Source organism: Mauremys reevesii, linkage group 4 (genome assembly GCF_016161935.1).
Source record: "Mauremys reevesii isolate NIE-2019 linkage group 4, ASM1616193v1, whole genome shotgun sequence".
In the NCBI taxonomy this organism is placed as follows: domain Eukaryota; kingdom Metazoa; phylum Chordata; order Testudines; family Geoemydidae; genus Mauremys; species Mauremys reevesii.
The window spans coordinates 46,153,537-46,173,551 of record NC_052626.1 but is presented as its reverse complement, the minus strand read 5'-3'; the positions used below and the strand labels follow the sequence as shown (position 1 = coordinate 46,173,551).

Sequence of the window (20,015 nt, the reverse complement as noted above, 5' to 3'; positions counted from 1 at the left end):
TACGCCGGCCCCTTGCGCTGGGGGCAGGTGCAAAGACCACAGACCCCCCACTCCCCTCGAGCAGGCCAGCGCCTGCACCTCCTTGGAGAGAGGACAGCAGAGCGCCTGCGCAGCGAAGGGGCGCTAACTGCCGTTTTGTTTGCATGCTCAGTACCAAGGCACATCATGCTCCTGCGTCTGCGCACTAGACGGGGGGCTGTAACTGCAGCGGGGGAGGGGAGCCGAGGCTGTTGATTACACCCATGCGCAGAGGAGCGGGCGCGCGCTGTCGCAGCGTATCGCGACTATACGCGAGCTAGCGACTCCTCGGCCCTAGCGCATCGATGGTGTGTTATTTGCGCCTGCGCGGAGGAGCACGTGTTTGCGTGTCCCGGAAGCACTCCCTGTCCCAGAGCGGCTCCCAGACTCAGGCTGGTGGGATCGGGCCTTGCACGCTGCGTTACCGGCCGGTTGCCTGCGCCGCTGCCGCCTTCCCCCCACCATGTCCCGAGGCTCCAGCGCCGGCTTCGACCGCCACATCACCATCTTCTCCCCCGAGGGCCGCCTCTACCAAGTAGGTGAGTGTCCGGCCTGGCCGCCGCCGAACTGCCCCGTCATGGTGCGCGCCGGGCCCAGCCCGGTCCCGGGGCGCCTGTGCTGGTTGCCCCGGGGGCGCTCGGGTCTGACGCTGCCGAGAGAGTCTCCTCTTCTCTCCGCCCCCAGCCCAGGATGAATAGATCTATAAGGCCCAGTCTAGGTTATACGGTGCCCATCGCCGTGATGTCAGGGCACCCACAGTGTCCCTGTTGTAGGAGACAGATTTGAAATGAAAGGGCGGAGTTGTGTACATGAGAATATGGCACCAGTTTAATTTGAAGTGTGTTTTTAAACAAATTGACTTAAACCAGCACAGAAACGTGTTGGGACTTCTCAACACTACTTTAGTACAAATAAAGTAATTGTGATTATCAGATAGTTTGTAAAAAGCTTTTTTGAAATTATATCCTGTCCATAGTCACCAGCATAATCATATCTGCAGAAAACTTGTTGAAAATGGCTTACTGGCTGTATAGATGATTCTTTTTGTACAAATAGGCCTAGTTGTTCTGTGTGTTAATGGAGCAAGAGTTTAATGCCTTTGGAAAAGTATGTATTCAAATTAAAATGTCTTAAAATTGACTAAGGTGTGCCTATGTTATAAGAAACTGTTTCATGCAAAGGGCCAGATTTTCAGGGGGACCTTAGCCTAGCCTTTGTGCTTGCATGCCATTAGATATGCAAATACTTGCATGCATGCATGCTCAGTGTGCTATCATTTGGCTTACATGGGTGATAGAACTTACATGTGCACTAGTGTTGGCAGGTAATAGGGCATGAAAATGCACATGCAGATCTTTGTATACACAAAGTTGAGCAGCACAAAGAGGTCACTTTGAAAATTTGGCTAAAAATAACAGTTTAGTTCTTGTATAGTGCTGTACATTTTAAATCTGCTGTACAAAGGTTAACTGATAAATGCACCCTTACGCCTTAGTCCAGTGATTCTCAACCTGTTTACCATTGTGGGTTGCACATGCAGCTCTTTGTTAAGCAGGCCTCAGTCACACAATATGTAACTATCTGTATGGCCCTGAGGCTGTCACATGGGCCACAGCTGTGTATTGATTGGGCTGCAGGCAGCCCTAGGGTGGAGAACCATTGCCTTAGTCAAATGCAGTAGTTACTCCCCTGGTTATCCAACCCAAGCTGGTGTTGAAAATAGTTGTCCCAATTAGAGTAATAGGAATCAACAATGTTTAAGGCCTGGTCTACACTAAAATGTTAGGTTGACCCAGCTATGTTGCTCGAGTGTGTGAAAAATCTGCACCTGAGTGGCATAGTTAAGCCAACCTAACCCCCCCCCTCCCCCCCCAGCGTAGACAGCGCTAGGTCCATGGAAGAATTTGTCTGTTGACCTAGCTACTGCTATTTGGGGAGGTGGATTACCTACACTGATGGGAGAACCCTGCCTGTTGATGTAGATAGTATCTACATTGAAGCGCTACAGTGGTGCGGCTGTAGCATTTCAAGTGTAGTGTAGGGAGCGCAAGAGTAGTAATAGGGGTTCCTGCATTCTGAAGGTACCATTGATGCTAAAAGCAAGTGTATGATAAATTTGTCTTTATTATATGTAATGTGTGTAGTGTGGTGTTAATGTATATGTTTTTACAAACAAATATATATGTAAACACTTAAAATATTTATGAATCAATTAAACTGTGTTATGGAGCCATCACTGAGAATCATAGGAAACACAGCTTTATCACATTTGTTAGAACAAATCCATTTAGTTTGATTAATATTGAATATTTTTGGGAATGCAGTTCGAGTTTGTCACTAGTGCTTTTTTATTTAAAAAAAGAAAATGTAATCAAATTTTTAAAAAGGCTCCTGAAGTAAGGTTAGAAATGAGATGGATCACTTAACAAATTTCCCTGTTCTATTTACTCCCTCTGAAGCATATGGCACCAGCCTCTGTTGGAAGACAGGATACTGGGTTAGATGGGCCATTGGTCTGACTCAGTATGGCCATTCTTATGTTAAATTTAGTCATGAACTCTCTGATTATAAATGGTACAAAAGAACATCTTAATGAACAATCTGCATCAGTCACTTAGACATCCCCTTGGTAGCTTAATAATTGGTCTTATCTCCAATTTGATTCTTTCTCTTGCTCTTTGGTGTCCTAGTACAGTTTTTCCACTGATGATGCCACTGCCATAACTATTTTCCATTTAAATGTTTGAATATTAGCATAGAGAGGACTTTTTTTTAGTTTGTGCTGCATGTCATTAGGGTGTCATAGAATTATAGGAATGTAGAGGTGGAAAGGGCCTCAAGAGGTCATCTCATCCAGCCCCCTGCACTGATCAGGGCCAAATATATCTAGACCATCGCTGGCAGGTGTTTGTCTAGCCCATTCTTAAAAACCTCCGATGATGGGAATTCCACAACTCCCTTGGAAGCCTATTTCAGTGCTTAACTAACATTACAGTTAGAAAGATTTTCCCAATATCTAACTTAAATCTCCCTTGCTGCAGATTAAGCTGATCTTTGAAGGTGGGACAAGAAGTAGAAATGGAGAATAATCAATTGCCATGTTTTTTAATAATAGATCTTAACATATTTGAAGACTGTTTTCAGGTCCCCCCAAAGTTCTCTTTTCTCAGGACAAAACGTGCTGCCCAGGTTTTTAAACCTCTTATCTTTATTGTTGCTCTCCTCTGGACTTGCTCCAATTTGTCCACATCTTTCCTAAAGTGTGCAGTCCAGAAATGGACACAGTACTTCAGCTGAGGCCTCAACAGTGCCAACTAGAGCAGGAGAATTGCCTCCTATGTCTTGCATGCAACATTCCTGTTAATACGGCTCAGAATCTTAGCTTGTTTCAAAACTGGGATCACATTGTTGACACTCATTCAGTTTGTGATTTACTATAAACCCCCAGATTCTCTTCAGCAGTACTACTGCCTAAACCAGTTATTCCCCATTTTGTATTTGTGCATTTGATTTTTCCTTCCTAAGTGTAGAACTTTGCACTTGTCTTTACTGAATTTCATCATGTTGATTTCAGACCATTTCTCAAAATTGTCAAGTTCATTTTGAATTCTAATCCTGTCCTCCAAAGTGCTTGCAATCCCTCCCATCTTGAGGTCATCTGTAAACTTTATAAGCATACTCTCTACTCCATTAACCAAGTCATTAATGAAAATACTGAATAGTACTGGACCCAGGACAGACCACTGTGGGTCCCCACTAGATAACGTTCCTCCAGTTTGACAGCAAACCATTTATAACTGTTCTTTGTGTAGTTTTTCAATCAGTTGTGTGCCCACATTATTGTAATTTTAATCTGGACCACATTTCCCTAGTTTGCTTATGAGAACTTCATGTGGGACTGTGTAAAAAACAAACAAACAAAAAAAAAAAAACCTTACTACAATTAAGATGTATCACATCTCCGGCTTCTCCACTAGGCCAGTAAACCTGTCAAAGAAGGAAATTAGGTTGGTTTGGCATGATTTGTAATTCATGCTGACTATTACTTTAAACCCTATTCTCCAAATGCATATAAACTGATTGTTTAATAATTTGTTCCAGTATCTTTCCAGGTATTGAAGTTAGGTTGACTGTTCTGTAATTCCCATAAAGTAATAAAAATGAGAATTTAGCATTCTAGGTTTGCTAGATGATTACCTGAAGTAGCTGGGGGACGGGGGGATTAGGTCTAAAGTAATGGAATGTGGCTGGCTTCTCGGAAATAATATTTTTAATTCATCAGTTTTCAAGTTGACTCTTAACTTACTTGAATGGCCCATGAATGTTTGTTAGTTCCAGATGCTTGTGTTGGCTGCCATACCAATGAAAAAACATAAACCACTGATTCGTGTAATGCTAGACTGTCCAGATACTTTTCATTCTAAAAGTGTTCTCAGATGTGCATTATCTTACTAGCAAATTTCTTATGTGTTGGGTAGTCTCTGGAATTCCTTGCCAAGTCAAGAGGATTTTCTCTACTATAGCACATACACAATTATTTCCTGCAGTTATTACTATTTCTCTTCCCCACCTCACTTTCTCGACCTTCCACAGTCCCCATCTCTGCAGTTAGAGAACTGGATTAGATGGGAGTGCTATTTTTAGGATCTAACTGTTACAGCACCTTCACTGGCTTGAAGAGTGGTGGTTGTGTGTGTTTATGCTTCTGCAATATTCCTAGCCTCTTGCCATCCAGAGAACCAGAAACTTGGGAATTGAACATGGCAGTGCAAATCTCTTTCACTCACTTGCCATACCCAAGTTAGTCAAATGCTGAATCCCATTGGGTTAGAGAAAGAACTGTGGTTCTATATAATTACAAAATACTATTGCAGTATAATAACTGAATTGGGACAATCTGATTTGAAAATAAGAAAACTATTTTAAATTTAGGATATAGATTTAACATAGGGACAAACCAATGAGTTTCTGTAGTACAGAATGGCTTTTTTCTTCCACTTTAATCCCTTATAAATTCAAGTTGCTTAATATAATCATTCAAAAGATACTTTAGTTTGATAAATTAAATGTTGAAAACAATTGCGTAGCATATAGAATGTGACTGTGTGCGCTATATGGAAGAGCTGACTTCAGGAAGAACTTTGTCTTTTACTTCCCAAAGCTGAGAAACTTGGTGCTGAAATGATGTCTGGAAGCTTGGAGAAGGCAACAGTTCTTTTCATAAGCATCCCTTGTTGCTGTTAACTTGCCTCAGAGTTCGGGCATTCCCTTGTCTTCTATTGTGTCAGCTTTAGAAAGGGGAGGTTTCTTTCAAGTAGAATTTGTTGCATAGGTGTGTTTCAAAATTTCCCCTTTTCCCATTGTTGTGAAGTTCTACATGCTGTGCAGAGCCTGCTGCAGTTTGAGTACATATGCACAGTACCACTGAAATGCTGAAGGATGAAAGAGCCTGTTAAAATGTCAAATACTATTGCAATACAATTATTTAATTGGGACAAGTTAAATTGCAACAAAGGCTTTCTTCGGATGTCTCCCTGAAAGCTGAGGTAGAGCAATTTATAATGAATGCTTAATCAGAACATTATTATCATAAATTTTGTTTACTAGTTATAAATTTAGCTAGTGCCAAATAGTTAAGTGGTTGATAATTAGGTGCTATGTAAATATGAATTTATAAGCTCTCGTCTTTTAATATGCAAGTTACCAAATAAAAATCATGGGGAACTTACTTGTTCTTAGGTGCTTGGGAGGCCATAGTCAACAGCAGCATGGTTTGAGAGATGGAACCAAATAATTCTAGATAATTGAATTTACAACTTGAGTTGTCGGTTTCTTCTAGGTAAATATAAATAAAATAAATAATAAAATTCCTTTTCGGGGAATAAAGTCATTAATGCAGTGTTAAGATCCAGAAAATGTTGAGGTACTGCTGAAAGCTCAACCTTGATTTCTGGGCCCCTTGTGATTTTCTTGTTATATAGTCTCTGTCACAAATTGTTTCCGTTGATTAAGTGTGGTGTATGTAATATAATAAACAGGAATAGCTTATTCATTCTTACAGTAAATTACAGTACAGGCTTGAGTTTTGATTTAATTTTAAGTCTTAATTAATTAATAAATATCTAAAACAGTGACTTTAAAATTATAACCATTTACTTTCTGCAAGTGGAAAGGGGTTTTTTATTCAGTTTTTTTACATTGGTTCCAAGTTAATGTTTTAATATTGGGCCTTTTCAATCAACCACTGAACTGCTTTTCCCCTAATTGGCTTGTTTTGCAGATCTTGTTGAGACTTAAAAATCAAGCCAAGCATAAGTACTTGGCACTGGTAGCTTACTATATGTAAGGTTTATAACACATTGTATTTTATATGCCATATTTAACATAACTTATTGAAGGTGGTAAAGTTAAGTTGAACTTCCAAACTTAAATCTGTATTTCCTGACTTGATTGCCTGATTATTATTTTTTTAAACCTTAATGTTGCTTGCCTGCTCTCTGGCAGGGACACAGAATTTCTTGTTTCAAATTTTAAAAGGGAGAGCAACACCAATGTCTAATACTGTTCAGCACTCTAATTGAACAGAGGAGAGTCAAACTCAGTATTTTGTCCATTGGGACAAGCCATTGCAAACGAGGGCTCAATCCCCAGTGGGATATATGTGTGTGTGTGTGTGGTGGGCTTGCAGGCTCTGCCCCAAACATGATATTAGTGGCAATGGTACAAGTATTTCTGATTATTTTTATATGTATCTTTCTAGAATATGCTTTTAAGGCTATAAACCAGGGTGGCCTTACATCAGTAGCTGTTCGTGGGAAAGATTGTGCAGTAATTGTAACACAGAAGAAAGTACCTGTAAGTAAAACAAACGAACACAAACCTATTTCTGGAATGTGAATAGTAAATTTAGTGAAATTATCAGCCATGTGTCTGTGAATTAAACCCGTGGTTTTCGAGCTGTGAGTCGTGACCCATACTGGGTTGTGAATGTAAGGCATTGCCGACCAGTCCGTTAAAAATCCCATCGGCGGTGCTGCCCAGCTAAGGCAGGCTAGTCCTTACCTGTTCTGACACCACCAAGCGGGGGGCCACAGGGCTCCGCGCGCTGCCCTGAGCATCAATTGATTAAGAACCAGCCAATTGGGAACCAGCCAATGGGAGCTGGGGAGAGTGGTGCCTACAAGCCGGACCTGGCCACTTCGGGGGTGCAGTGTGGTCTGCGGTGCCAGGACAGGCAGGAAGTCTGCCTTAGCACCCTGCTGCGCCGCTGACTGGGAGCCACCCGAGGTAAACCCGCATCCCAATCCCACACTCCAACCCCCTGCCCCAGCTCTGAGCCCCTTCCTGCACCCAAACCCCTCATCTCCGGCCCCAGCTCCATTGGGTCACGGGCATCAACTATTTTCTTCAACCGGGTCACCAGAAAAAAAGTTTGAAAATCACTGAATTACACAATATCTGTTGCCATTGTGCCTGCTCTGACTTGCCTCCCCTTTGCTGCTCAAGCGTCTTCTCAGCACCCCAACTCCACACCACTTAATTTCATTATTGCAAAGCCCTGGACCACCTGAGAATACATCTGTCTTTGAGGTGGGGGACTGTTTACCTGTGCATTTTTCCCAGTCCTACTCTTCTGAAACCTTACCTGTAAAGCACTGTATCAGTGGTACAGAGAGCAAGACTTGAGTAAATGTCTGTCAGCACATTGGATGGAGTGACACAGCGATGTTGAGGAAGAGAAGCAGGCAAGATGAGAAAAATTTAACTCCTAATTTGAAAAGCAGCAGACATACTAGGGGTTCCTAAATATTTGTATAAGGATCCTCAAAATTATCCTGGGGAAGAGGATTCCATCTTCCTCCTTTTCCCTTCAGTGACTAATCTTAGTTGGGGGGTGTCCCCTTCTTCCTTTGCTACCTGTTTATGACTGATCACTGGACCATAGTAGTAGAAATTCTTCCCACGTTTCTGCAGAACAAGATACTAGGAACTTATAATGGAAGTTCAGCGACTCTTTGCAAATGCAGTGTGATGTTAGAACTTCCCCCCTTTCCATGCTGATAGTAGATAATGGAGTGCTTGGAAGACAGTTTCCACCTTAATTTTCTGATTTCTGCCTCTTGTTGGCTTGAGGGCAGGTCTACATTTAAAATGCTGCATTGATACAGCTGCACCACTTAAGTGAAGATGCTCCTATGCTGACGGGAGAACATAGCACTGTTTGCATGTGGAGGTTATGGTCAGTATAACTGCGTTGCTCGGGGTGGAGGGAAGTTTATCCCCTGTGGTGTAGACCTGGCCTCAGTGATCTGGTATTAATATGTCTTTTTATATGTGGGTAAAGGACTATTGTTTCTTTTAAATTATTTCAGTATTTTTGTCCATTAGGACAAGTTATTGGATTCCAGCACAGTGACTCATTTATTCAGAATTACTGAAACTATTGGATGTGTAATGACAGGAATGACAGGTAATTAATTTACCTTTTGTTTAATATCCACATTTTTTAAATACTTTTTTTCTTTTGTTACTTCATTTCATGTTACGTTGATGTTTGTTTGCAAACTCCTGTAATCCAAAACTGGAGATGAGGCTTAAGAGATTTGCTATTTACAAACTGACAATTTGTTTAAATTTAGCACATCGGGATCTTCCAGGATGGAGATCAGATTAGTGCTATCAACAGCATATCCAGCAATGAAATGTGGTGTGTTTTCAAGAACTTTCTCTAAACATTTTTTAGTGGAAGTAATGCTTATTTTAGTGGGAGTGAATATTTTGTCTTTTATATTAGCTGACAGCAGGTCTCAGGTTCAGAGAGCCCGCTACGAGGCTGCTAACTGGAAATACAAGTACGGCTATGAGATCCCAGTGGATATGCTGTGTAAAAGGATTGCAGATATTTCTCAGGTCTACACACAAAATGCTGAAATGAGGCCTCTTGGTTGCTGTAAGTATAGTAGAGTGTACCAGATTGATAAATCTAACAGATACAGATTTTATTTTTTTAAACTAAACGTAGGGGAACAAATTCTAACCAACTTTTCTAGATATGTAAAATGATATGGGCATAATGTAAAGAGTAGTGGTGACTAATGGTTAAAACAGGGGTGTTGGAGTCTGGACTGTGAGATTATGTTGCTGTTTCTGCCATTGACTCACCATATGAATTCAGGCAAACCATTTAACCTCTGTCAGTTTTTCTTGTGTAATACTATTTTCCCTTGGTGTTATGAGTAGAACTGGTTAGATACTTTCTGAGGAAACCTAATTTAATCAAAAAACGTTGTTTCAAGGAGGTGAAACATTTTGGGAAACCTGCCTGCTTTCCTAGTGGGCTGCTTGCGGTCTGGATCCCAGGGTCCATAGCTCCAGAGTAGCCCTGCCTTCAGGGACCCTGAAGATCTGACTCCCTCACATGGAGCAGGGAGCCTAGCAGCCGTGGGGACTTCTAGGCTCCCAGCTGTGCGGCAGGGAGGGCACCAGAGTCTAGAAGCCCTGAGAGTCTTGCTGTAAGCGTAGCCCCATCAGGCCAGGGCTTCCGGTCTCCCTGCGTGGACCCAGGAGCATCATCTGTAGCTGAGGTTGGGCTTCCAACTCCACAGCAGGGAGCCTGGAAGCCTAGAGAACCTCAGCTCCAGCGGGGGCTCTAAGGGGTTCTAGGATCCCTTCCACAAAGCTTGGAAGTCCTGGGACTGGCTTAAAGGTTCTGCAGCTCTGGGGTAGCCCCAACATGCAGACTTCCCTGGGGCCAGGGACAGCCCACAGTTGGACTGCAGCAGACACTGGGAGCACTAGCAGCAGCTCAGTTAAGTTGACATTCTTGTCCGTTTCACAAATTTTATACCGAAACGCTCTCCTCTTTTGGTGTTTCTGAAAGAAGTTTCTTGGTTTTGCTGAGAAATTTTGGCAAATTTGGTTTCATTTCAATGCGAAATAACCCCAATTTAAAAAACCTGAAAATTAGTGTAGATCAAAAATACAAGTTTCAACCAGCTCTATTTATGGTGCTTAATCTGTTCAGAGTGTATTGAGGTTTTAATTTACTGTTTTAAAATTGCATACTGAATGTAAATCTCAACTTAGCATCTGCTTATTACCTGTACATGTGTAAAATTAGTAGTTCACAGATCTTAAAAGCTGCACTGGTAAAATCAGATAAGCATCTAAGATCTACAAGTTTAATTGATTTTGAAGTTTTTCTTTTCCTTCGCTTTTTTTTTAAAAAAAGTGATGAAATTAAATAGAAATGCAATGTAATGCAGTGTGAGGCAATATTGTAAAGATAAAATGCCAGTCAAAAATGTACATAACTTGACTATGCAACGTATTTGTAAAACTTCCTATTTTTTTCAGGTTAAATGTATGCTTAATTTATGACATTCTACAGTAAATAGTACAGGAGTGCACTGCAGCTGACTTTACCTTGTTACTGGCACCTTAACTTTTGTATTACCTGACCTTGTGGTTCTGTTGCAAAGTCAACACTGCATTACATTTTCTGCATTTAATGAATGGTTTGCTTTGTGTGTGATAAAAATCCGGTTTGGTCTAAAATGAGGTACACACCTGGAAATGAGGCGCAATTGAGAGATAGGTCACCTTAGTGATAAAGGTGAAACGTGAACCTCAGAATAATGGGGCTAGGTCCAAAAAGGTATTTAACTGTGCACTGTCCCAGTTCATACTAGAGGAGAGTCTACGTTCTAAAAGTCAGAATCCCCAAGCACATGACACTTTACATTTTAATTTTGATATAGTCAAAGTCTTTTTTCTTTTTTCTTTTATTTTCTTTTATTTATTTTTTTGTTAAGGCATGATACTGATTGGTATTGATGAAGAACATGGCCCTCAGGTATACAAGTGTGATCCTGCAGGTTACTATTGTGGGTTCAAGGCCACAGCTGCAGGAGTCAAACAAACAGAGTCAACCAGCTTTCTTGAAAAGAAAGTGAAGAAGAAATATGACTGGACGTTCGAACAGACAGTAGAGGTAAGCCAGTAGGGGAAAATCAAACTGAGCCGAAAGTGCTCCACTACCTGTAGTAGTTTTTTAAAGGGTTATGATGCAAAGAAGCATTGTTTCCTCCTTTGTTATGATGCCCAATGTCACTGCCATAGTAAGCAGCCGTTTTCACTAGGAAATAATCTTAATTTTGAAAGTGCTTAAATAGAGCTAACCAAACTGTTTGCCTGTGTTTGTGCTATGCATTTTTTATCAGTGTTTCATAAGGCTGTTCATATGCCCAAATGGGGTAATGGCACTAGTGGGACATCTTATTCTGTGTATCGAAAATTCCTTGTAAAACACTTGAGTCACATACACATTGACATTAGAATGTTCTATTAGATGGCTTGCCACCATTTGCCCTCCAATATCTATATATAGTATGCTTTGCCTTAAGGATTTTCTCAATGTTGTCATTGTTTAGTTGTTGGATGTGTAATGTTTTCCTCCTTGTAAACTGACAAAAGCGGTGAAATCTTGTTTTGTTCCACCCTTCAAGTTCTTTTGAATATAGACAGACTGTTTTTTCTTTTACTACAATCGTTTACTTGGTTATCAAATTTCAGTGCTCCTGGCCTGTTATTGCAGAGTCACCATCGCCATTTTAAGTGTGTTGGTTGTTCAGGACCCTGCATTGTGGAAGCCAGAAAATCCTGCCACCTCAGTTTGTAGTTGTCATCTTGGATTTGCTCTCTGAAGAGCAAGTCACTGAAGATGGTTTTAAAGGCTTTTAAACCAACCTGCATGCTAGAAAGCACTTTAAAATAGGACGTTACTATATTCTAGGTAGTTACTGTAGCACCAGTGCTGACAGTTGGTGTTGTGGTGAGTGCACATGCTTTTTGCAACAGCAACACTAGAATCATCTTGGTCAAGGATGCATCCCCTCTAATGGATATGTATATCCATAGGGCTACCAGTAGAAACCTTGATAGGAAGATACTGACTTCCTGATCCTCCATATTTGGCCTGTTAGAGGGGCAAGGTACTAAAAGTGCAGTTGTGCCAGAGATTATAGTGCTATTTACTGTGAGGGAAGTGGTGAGTTTACTCCGCATTTTAGGGCAGACTTTAAAATTACTTTCCATAAATCAGGTGGGTGTCGGGGGGTGGGGTGTGTGTTCCAGTTGTATTTTTCTTTCCTCTGAAACTGACCACAAAACAAGTAACTCTTAAAAATAAGTTGTGGACGCTAGTATGTCCCCATTGAGCATCAGTCCCACTGCACTCTAATCTCTTGTGCATTGGTACTATTTATCCTGCTTTTCCACTGGAGGAAAGATGAAGGGCCAGGAAATCACCCTGATCCTAGCACTAGCTCTGCAGTGTGTCTGGGTATAGAAATACACTGTCTGACTCCTGTGATACTCAATTCAGCAGTTGTATGCCTGTTATTGCATGTGTGTACAAGCGGTAAGTATAAAGCCAGTTATTATGGAAATTATCATTCAAGACACAGCCTTAAAATGTAAACTACTTATAAAATAAGCCAACACTATACCTTGTGTTTGATAATTTTCCTTACTGTTTCAGCTAAACATAGGAGATTTGAGTTTAAACAGTCCTCTTCATGGCCCATCTATTTCTCCTGTCTGATCTTGTTCTTAAGTCATAATGCTGATCTTGTGATACACCAAACAGGGAAGTTACATAAACTGTAATAACCTTAAAATAAAATTGACTCCACTGCAGGATTCAACAGGAGATGGCTGATTTAAATACAGATACATGTTTAGAAATGGAATTGAGAGGTTTTTAGCTAAATTGTTAGGGTTTTTCTTCAAGTCTGCACTACTGTGTAAGCTTTTAAAAAGCTTTGTTAGCATTAGAACATGTTCACACATTGCTTATATTCAGTTATAAATTACAGCCTTATAGGGACAATTAAGCAGTCATAATTTTAACACCCAAAATTATTAGAACTGAAAACTGGGGTTTTCAAAAGAGCCTTAAGGGTGCTAGGCACTCAGATCTTATTGAATTTCAGTGTGAGATGAATACTTAACTCCCTCAGACTCCTTTGAATATCCCCTCAAAAAAATTTTTATTCTTTTGCCATGGTTTCCTGGCAGCTTGTATATCACTCACATTGGGCAATTGAAGTAGATTGAGGCTATTCCTAGTCAGTTTCATGTTCTGTTTTTAATGCACAGCACTGCAATGTTTTGGAAGCAAATGCTTGAAAGGAATGTTTAAATGCAAATGAGTTCCAGTTCCAATCAATTCATAGAAACACTTCTGTTGGTGGCTTTTTTTAAGGTTTTGTTAAAATATCTTCACAAACATATATTTTGGACCTATGTTGACCCTATTAAGTGTTCCTTTTAAAAAATGTTGACCCTATTAAGTGTTCCTTTTAAAGTCAGTCAGCCATGATAAATGACTCTGTTGAGCAAAACCAAGAAACCTGATGGTATCTTCATGCTTTTCCGGGATCCTGGTGAAAAGCTTTGTGTGTGTGTGTGTGTTTGATTAAAAAGATTCTTCCGTAATCTGTCTTCTACTGGACCCTGCATTGAAGGCATAATTCTACTACAACACATTAGTTTAGTGTTTCAGAAATTATTGCATTTCTATTTATTTTTCAATTTAAATAACTAAGAAGATGCCTATCCAAGGCTCTCATCACCGTAATGCACCATTAACAATACAATTAAATATCAGCAACATTAAAATCAATTTGGACAGCTAGCCACCTACAAAAGATCTTTTCTGTCCCTTCATCATTATCAGAAGAGAGCCTCAACATTACAATTATGACTTCAGTGCAGGATTAAGTATGGAAAGAGGTTGAGAGAGAACTTGTAACACATACCTTGGATAATTTAATAGGCAGCAGGTTTAAAACAAATAAAAGGAAGTTCTTCTTCACGCAGCGCACAGTCAACTTGTGGAACTCCTTACCTGAGGAGGTTGTGAAGGCTAGGACTACAACAATGTTTAAAAGGGGACTGGATAAATTCATGGTGGCTAAGTCCATAAATGGCTATTAGCCAGAATGGGTAAGAATGGTGTCCCTAGCCTCTGTTCGTCAGAGGATGGAGATGGATGGCAGGAGAGAGATCACTTGATCATTGCCTGTTAGATTCACTCCCTCTGGGGCACCTGGCATTGGCCACTGTCGGTAGACAGATACTGGGCTAGATGGACCTTTGGTCTGACCTGGTACGGCCTTTCTTATGTTCTTATTATAATTAGTAAAAACAGAAAAGGTAATAATCATGGTTAAGTGCAGTATTTCTTAAATCACCAATATGAGGGCATGTTATAAAAAAGAATAACATAAAATAGTAACTGCACAAGTGACTTGTGTATCTGTTTGTGAAAAGCATGGTGGTGACCACCCACCCACCCACAAGGTAAATCTGGCTTGTAATGAAGATATCTAGATTGTTTTGGGGTTTATTTGTTGGTGGTAAATGTGTTCTATTTTCAACTCAAATCAAAAGATTTTAACCTTTGCATGGTAAACAACTTGTTAGATTTTCTTATCAGGAAATTCCAAGATACACTGATTATTAGGGTATCCTGATCTTGTATGTTGTTTGCCTGCGGGGGAGAGAGGGAGGTGATTTAACTTGAAATTGAAAGATGGGTAGGTCTTGACAATGTTTTGAGTGCTCTTTTTTCAGTATTTATCTTTTATTTAACATTTACTTTTAGACAGGAATAACTTGCCTGTCTACTGTTCTGTCCATTGATTTCAAACCTTCGGAACTAGAAGTTGGAGTAGTTACAGTTGAAAACCCTAAATTCAGGTAAGTTAAATGACTAGTGGAACTTAGTGTGCTTTCCTCGTTATGAATGGCTAATTTTAACTCCCTCCCTTCATAAAGGTAAATTAAAATATAGATGGAAATTAAAAGACATTGGGGGGGGGGAAAATCACTTGCCATTTTCTAAAAATTTGGGGTGAGGGAAAGTTTGATGATGTCCTTTCAGATCACTCTTTGCAGTTGGGAACTGTGGCCCTACTTTAAGCTCTGACTAGACAAGAAGACTTTTTAAAAAAAAATTATATAACATGTTTTTAATCAGTTCTTAGTTAAAATGTATTAACACCTAATATAGACTGGTACTGACTAGACATGGTCTTACCATCCTCTTCCCTTGCCATTGACCATGATAACTAGCATGTTTTAGAGGTGTTAAACCTAGTCTATGCTAGGTGCTAAATGGTGTTTAAAAACATAGCATCATAGAAACGTAGGGCTGGAAGGGACCTTGAGTGGTCATCTTGTCCATCCTCCTCTTTCCATTCCCCCACCCCCATGCTGAGGCAGGACCAAGTATGCCTAGCCACTATCCCTGACACATGTTTGGAGGCTTTTAAGAACAGGTTGGACAATGATGGGGATTCCATAACCTCTCTTGGAAGCCTGGTCTAGTGTTTATAGTTAGAGAGGTTTTCCTAATAGTTAAGCTAAATCTCCCTTGCTGCAGATTAAGCCAATTACTTTTTGTCCTACCTTCAGTGGACATGGAGAACAGTTGATCATCTTCCTCTTTATAACAGCCCTTAACATATTTGAAGATTGTTATCAAGATCTCCTCAGTCTTCTTTTCTCAAGGCTAAAAATGCCCAGTTCTTTTGAAGTTTCCTCAGAGCTCAGGTTTTCATGTTTGTTGCTCTGCTCTGGGCTGTCCCAATTTATCCACATCTTTCTTAGTGTGGTGCCCAGAATTGGACACACTACTTCAGCTAATTGAGCAGGACATTTACCTTCCGTGTCTTTTATATAAGACATTCCTGTTGATACACCCCAGAATAATACTAGTTTTTTTTTATAACTGCATCCCGTTATCAGCTCATATTCAGTTTGTGATCCACTATAATGCCCAGATCCTTTTGTGCAGTACTACTGCCTAGTCAGTCATTCCTCATTTTGTTCATGTGCATTTGATTTTTTTCCCCATCCTAAGCGTAGTACTTTTCCCTGGTCTTTATTGAATTTCATCTTGTCGATTTAGACCAATTCTCATCCAATTTGTTGAGGTTGCTTTGAATTCTAATCCTGCCCTAAAAAGTGCTTCCACAGATTTTACAAGTACATTCTCCACTCCATTATCCAAGTAATTAATTAAAATATTGAATATTGAACACATTAATTGCAATGTGTTTGCTAATGCATTTTTTTGAAAACACTTTTTCCTAATATAGAGAAGGTCTTTGAGTAAATCTTCTGGAGTAAATATCACTGAGATAACACTTGCTCATTCTTGAAAAGTGGTGGTTCATAACTTCTCCAGCTAGTTAATAGATTTATGGGTGCATGCAACTTAAAATATAGATTAAATCAGTGTTAGCTGCTCCTTTTTTCCCCCCCTCTTGGTCTTTGAGTGTACCCCTCCAGTTTTTGAGTCTCTTGCCTTTACCTGTTGGGGTGTTGGATCTCTTGCCTTCACCTGTTCTGGGGTGGATCTCTTCTCCCACCCACCCCCCAGTTGTGGGGTCTGTCTACCCAGTTCATAAAACCTACTAAGTCCTTTGTCATCTTTGCTCCTTGAGCCTAGTCAAACTGGCTTGGCCAGCTTTTGGGAGGGGTATCTGGGCGAGACTTCAACAGAGCTGGTTTTCTGCATTGTCCATTAAGTGTCATAAATGGGGTTGTCTAGGGCTATTATCTACTTTCCAGTTGTGCACTCCAGCCCCTGCTTGTATAAATGCGTTGTAATCCTGCAACAGAATAGCAATCCCAAATTAAGACTCTTTAATCAAACTGCATCTTCCCCCTTGCTTCTTTCTTAATTTGTCATGTAAATTAGAGCTCTTTAGTCATAGCTGTGTGCTAATCTGTATTTAGAACAGGGGGGAATAGCTTTAATGTGAATGTAGGCTTTTTCTGTTTGGCTGGAAACTAAGTTGTAGTTGTCAAGGTTTCCTCCCCCACTCTGAACTTTAGGGTACAGATGTGGGGACCTGCATGGACCTTCTAAGCTTAATTCCTATCTTAGATCTGGTAACACTGCCACCAGCCAGAAATCAGTGTCTGGCACACTTTCTGTCCCCCCAAAACCTTCCCTGGGAACACAGATCAAACCCCTTAGATCTTAACACATGGAGAAATTAACCATTTCCCCCTCCTTTCCCCCACCAACTCCTGGTGAGTCCAGACCCAATTCCCTGGATCTTACAACAAAGAAAAATCAATCAGGTTCTTAAAAAAGAAAGGTAAAAATCATCTCTGTAAAATCAGGATGGAAAATACTTTACAGGGTACTTAAATTTATATAGCCCAGAGAAAACCCCCTCTAGCCTCAGGTTCAAAGTTACAGCAAACAGAGGTAAAATCCTCTCAGCAAAAAGAAACATTTACAGGTTGAGAAAACAAACATAAGACTAACACGCCTTGCCTGTGCTACTTACAAGTTTGAAACAAGACTGATTCAGAAAGATTTGGAGAGCCTGGATTGATGTCTGGTCCCTCTCAGTCCCGAGAACAAACAACCCCCAAAACAAAGAGTACAAAACAAAGAACTCCCTCCACCAAGATTTGAAAGTATCTTGTCCCCCTATTGGTCCTCTGGTCAGGTGTCAGCCAGGTTTACTGAGCTTCTTAACCCTTTACAGGTAAAAGAGACATTAACCCTTAACTATCTGTTTATGACAGTAGTACTGGTCCTTCAGTCATGGATTCCTGAAGCTAATCAAGAATAATGAACTTGGTTTATAAATTTTATGTAAACTTGGCCAAGCCCTACCTGAAAATATATATTTAAAAAAATAATGTAAAGGTTATGAATGCTTGTGGATCGCTCTACCTGTGCATATTGGAACTTTTTTCCAAACACACTTCAAAGACACACCAGTTAAAGACCCCGTACTCCATTGGCAAAGCCAGCAAAGCTTGTAAATTCTACAGGCCAAATAGCTCCATATCAAGTTTCTTATGAGGTCATTTGAAAATGGCTGAGTTAAAGGCTGCATTTAGAATCATGGGGGGCTTTAGCATATACCTAGGTTCAAGGAACACTTAGGCTCTACTTGTGAAACGAATGGAACTTGTAAGCTTCCTAGATCAATTCGCTCTGGAATTCTTTCTTTCTCTTCCTTTAAAATAAACTGACATTATTGCACCCTTAGGTGATATATCAAATACACCATCTGGAAGTTCCAAAAGGGGATAGTTGTTTTCACAGCACTAACCTGGCCATGTTGTACATATATGTTCTGTTTGTTTATTTAGTTAAATTTAATTTCAATTTGTTCTTTAATATTTAACCCATGCAAGCATGGTATAACATCAGTTTGGGGGATTTCCTAACTTGAATGCTTGTTAATGCAACATTAAGGGTGAAATAATGCTGGCTTTTTGCATTTAATACGTTTTATGAAAACTAAATGCAAGTTAGCTCATTGTTAAATGGCACAGAAGATTCCCTCCTAACAGGGCACCTACTGCCATGCTCCCCTTTTGCCGCTGTCATGCTAAGGCTCTGCCCTTGTATTCCCTGACAGTGAGTGTGTATGCTGGGGGAGGAGGGACTTCCATAATCTGGTCATGGCCATCCTTTCAAGAAAAGAGGACCCTTTTTGGAGTAATTTGAATCCCCTTTGGAGTAATCGTCCTACTGATTACTTTGGACCACTCTTATCTCTCCCCCCTTTCCACCCCTCCTCCAGTACATCATGGTAGCTACCTCATCAGCTTTGCAAGGGTATTACTAATGACCTATATAATGACCTGTTCTGTTCCACCACTGTCCCCATTGCTCTCCAGGACCCTAGACTTTCCTGTTGGTTTTTCAAAAATAATCAGCATGGCTCATTCATTGCTGTAGCAATTATTTTAAACAGACAAAAGATGCAGCTGTACTACTTACATTTATTTGTGGGGACATTAAAGATGGAAGATGGTGGGTTAAGGAGAAGAATAAACAAAACTATTTCCAGAATTCTTTTTTTCCCCCCCCTTTAGGATCCTTACAGAAGCGGAGATTGATACACACCTCGTAGCTCTAGCAGAGAGAGATTAACTAGTTTTCCTAGTCGCATTGACTGCTTCTGGCCAGGATGTTTGGAAAAAGAAAACACTTATTAATGGCTCTGGATTATGGTTTGAAAATGGAATGCTATATGGTGTATTTTACTCTGTCCAAATAAAACAGAGGTTTTTGAAAACGTTTGGTGTTTGCTTTAATTGCCATACCTTGTTTAAAATGAGCTTGCTTTTTCGGTGCTGTGAAAACATAATTCAAAATATTTGATAGCTTGGAACACTTCTGCAGTCATTTGCCTCTTGCCTAATGAGTTTGTGAAGGAAAATATGGTAATGAAGTGACTCCCTAGGTTTGACATGACTAACTTTTTGTGTCACTATTAACCCAAAATGCTGCCCATGCTCATTTGGGATTGTTATGCTTAGTTCTGATTTTGTCTTGTAATATTTCTGTACGTTTCTGTAGTGCCATTCACTACAAACCTCAGTCTGGCTCCTTAGAGGAAGAATATTATTTTTTCCCAAAACAGTGCCTTAGGGCAGGACTCTGCCTTTCTGTTCCTTGCTGCTGCTCAGATTTTTACTACAGATGCAGTTAGACTGGTGCCCACAAAGCCTGCTTCAAAACAAGGAGGCGGAGTTAGAAAATGCCAAACTTGATCTAATTTAAAAAAAAAAATAAATCCATAGGACTTCTAATATAAAATCAAGGGTTTACTGCTGCTAAATCCTTCAGAATTGAAAGTGTTCAGTGTGGCTTAAAAAAAGATGAGACCTATTCTTTAAAACTATAACATCCCTGGCCCCTTCTCTCCTCTCCCCCCTGCCCCTTCTATGTGACTGACTTTAGCTGTTCATTAATCATGATCAGTGTTGCATGTGAGCTGTGAAAAGGAAACACACTTACTACAATCATTTCTTTTATTAAGGTATCACCCTGTTGTCTCTGTAGACTACCTGATTCTAGGTCATGGTTTTGTGTGGAGCAGAGCAACTACCTTGCTGTGCTTTGTTGGAAGTCAGGCCATTGAGACCGACCCAGCTATTGG

The 20,015-nt window shown here is 40.3% G+C and overlaps 1 protein-coding gene across 1 annotated transcript; it reads left to right on the top strand.

Moving 5' to 3' along the window:
* Positions 1–248: 248 nt before the first annotated feature.
* On the top strand, positions 249–19,152 carry PSMA6 (proteasome 20S subunit alpha 6). Its single transcript, XM_039537665.1, has 7 exons — positions 249–557; positions 6,779–6,873; positions 8,407–8,488; positions 8,813–8,968; positions 10,833–11,011; positions 14,690–14,784; positions 18,946–19,152. Exons 1-7 carry the CDS (start codon positions 482–484, stop codon positions 19,001–19,003), a joined length of 741 nt encoding a protein of 246 aa, XP_039393599.1. The 5' UTR covers positions 249–481; the 3' UTR covers positions 19,004–19,152.
* The last annotated feature ends 863 nt before the right edge of the window (positions 19,153–20,015 follow it).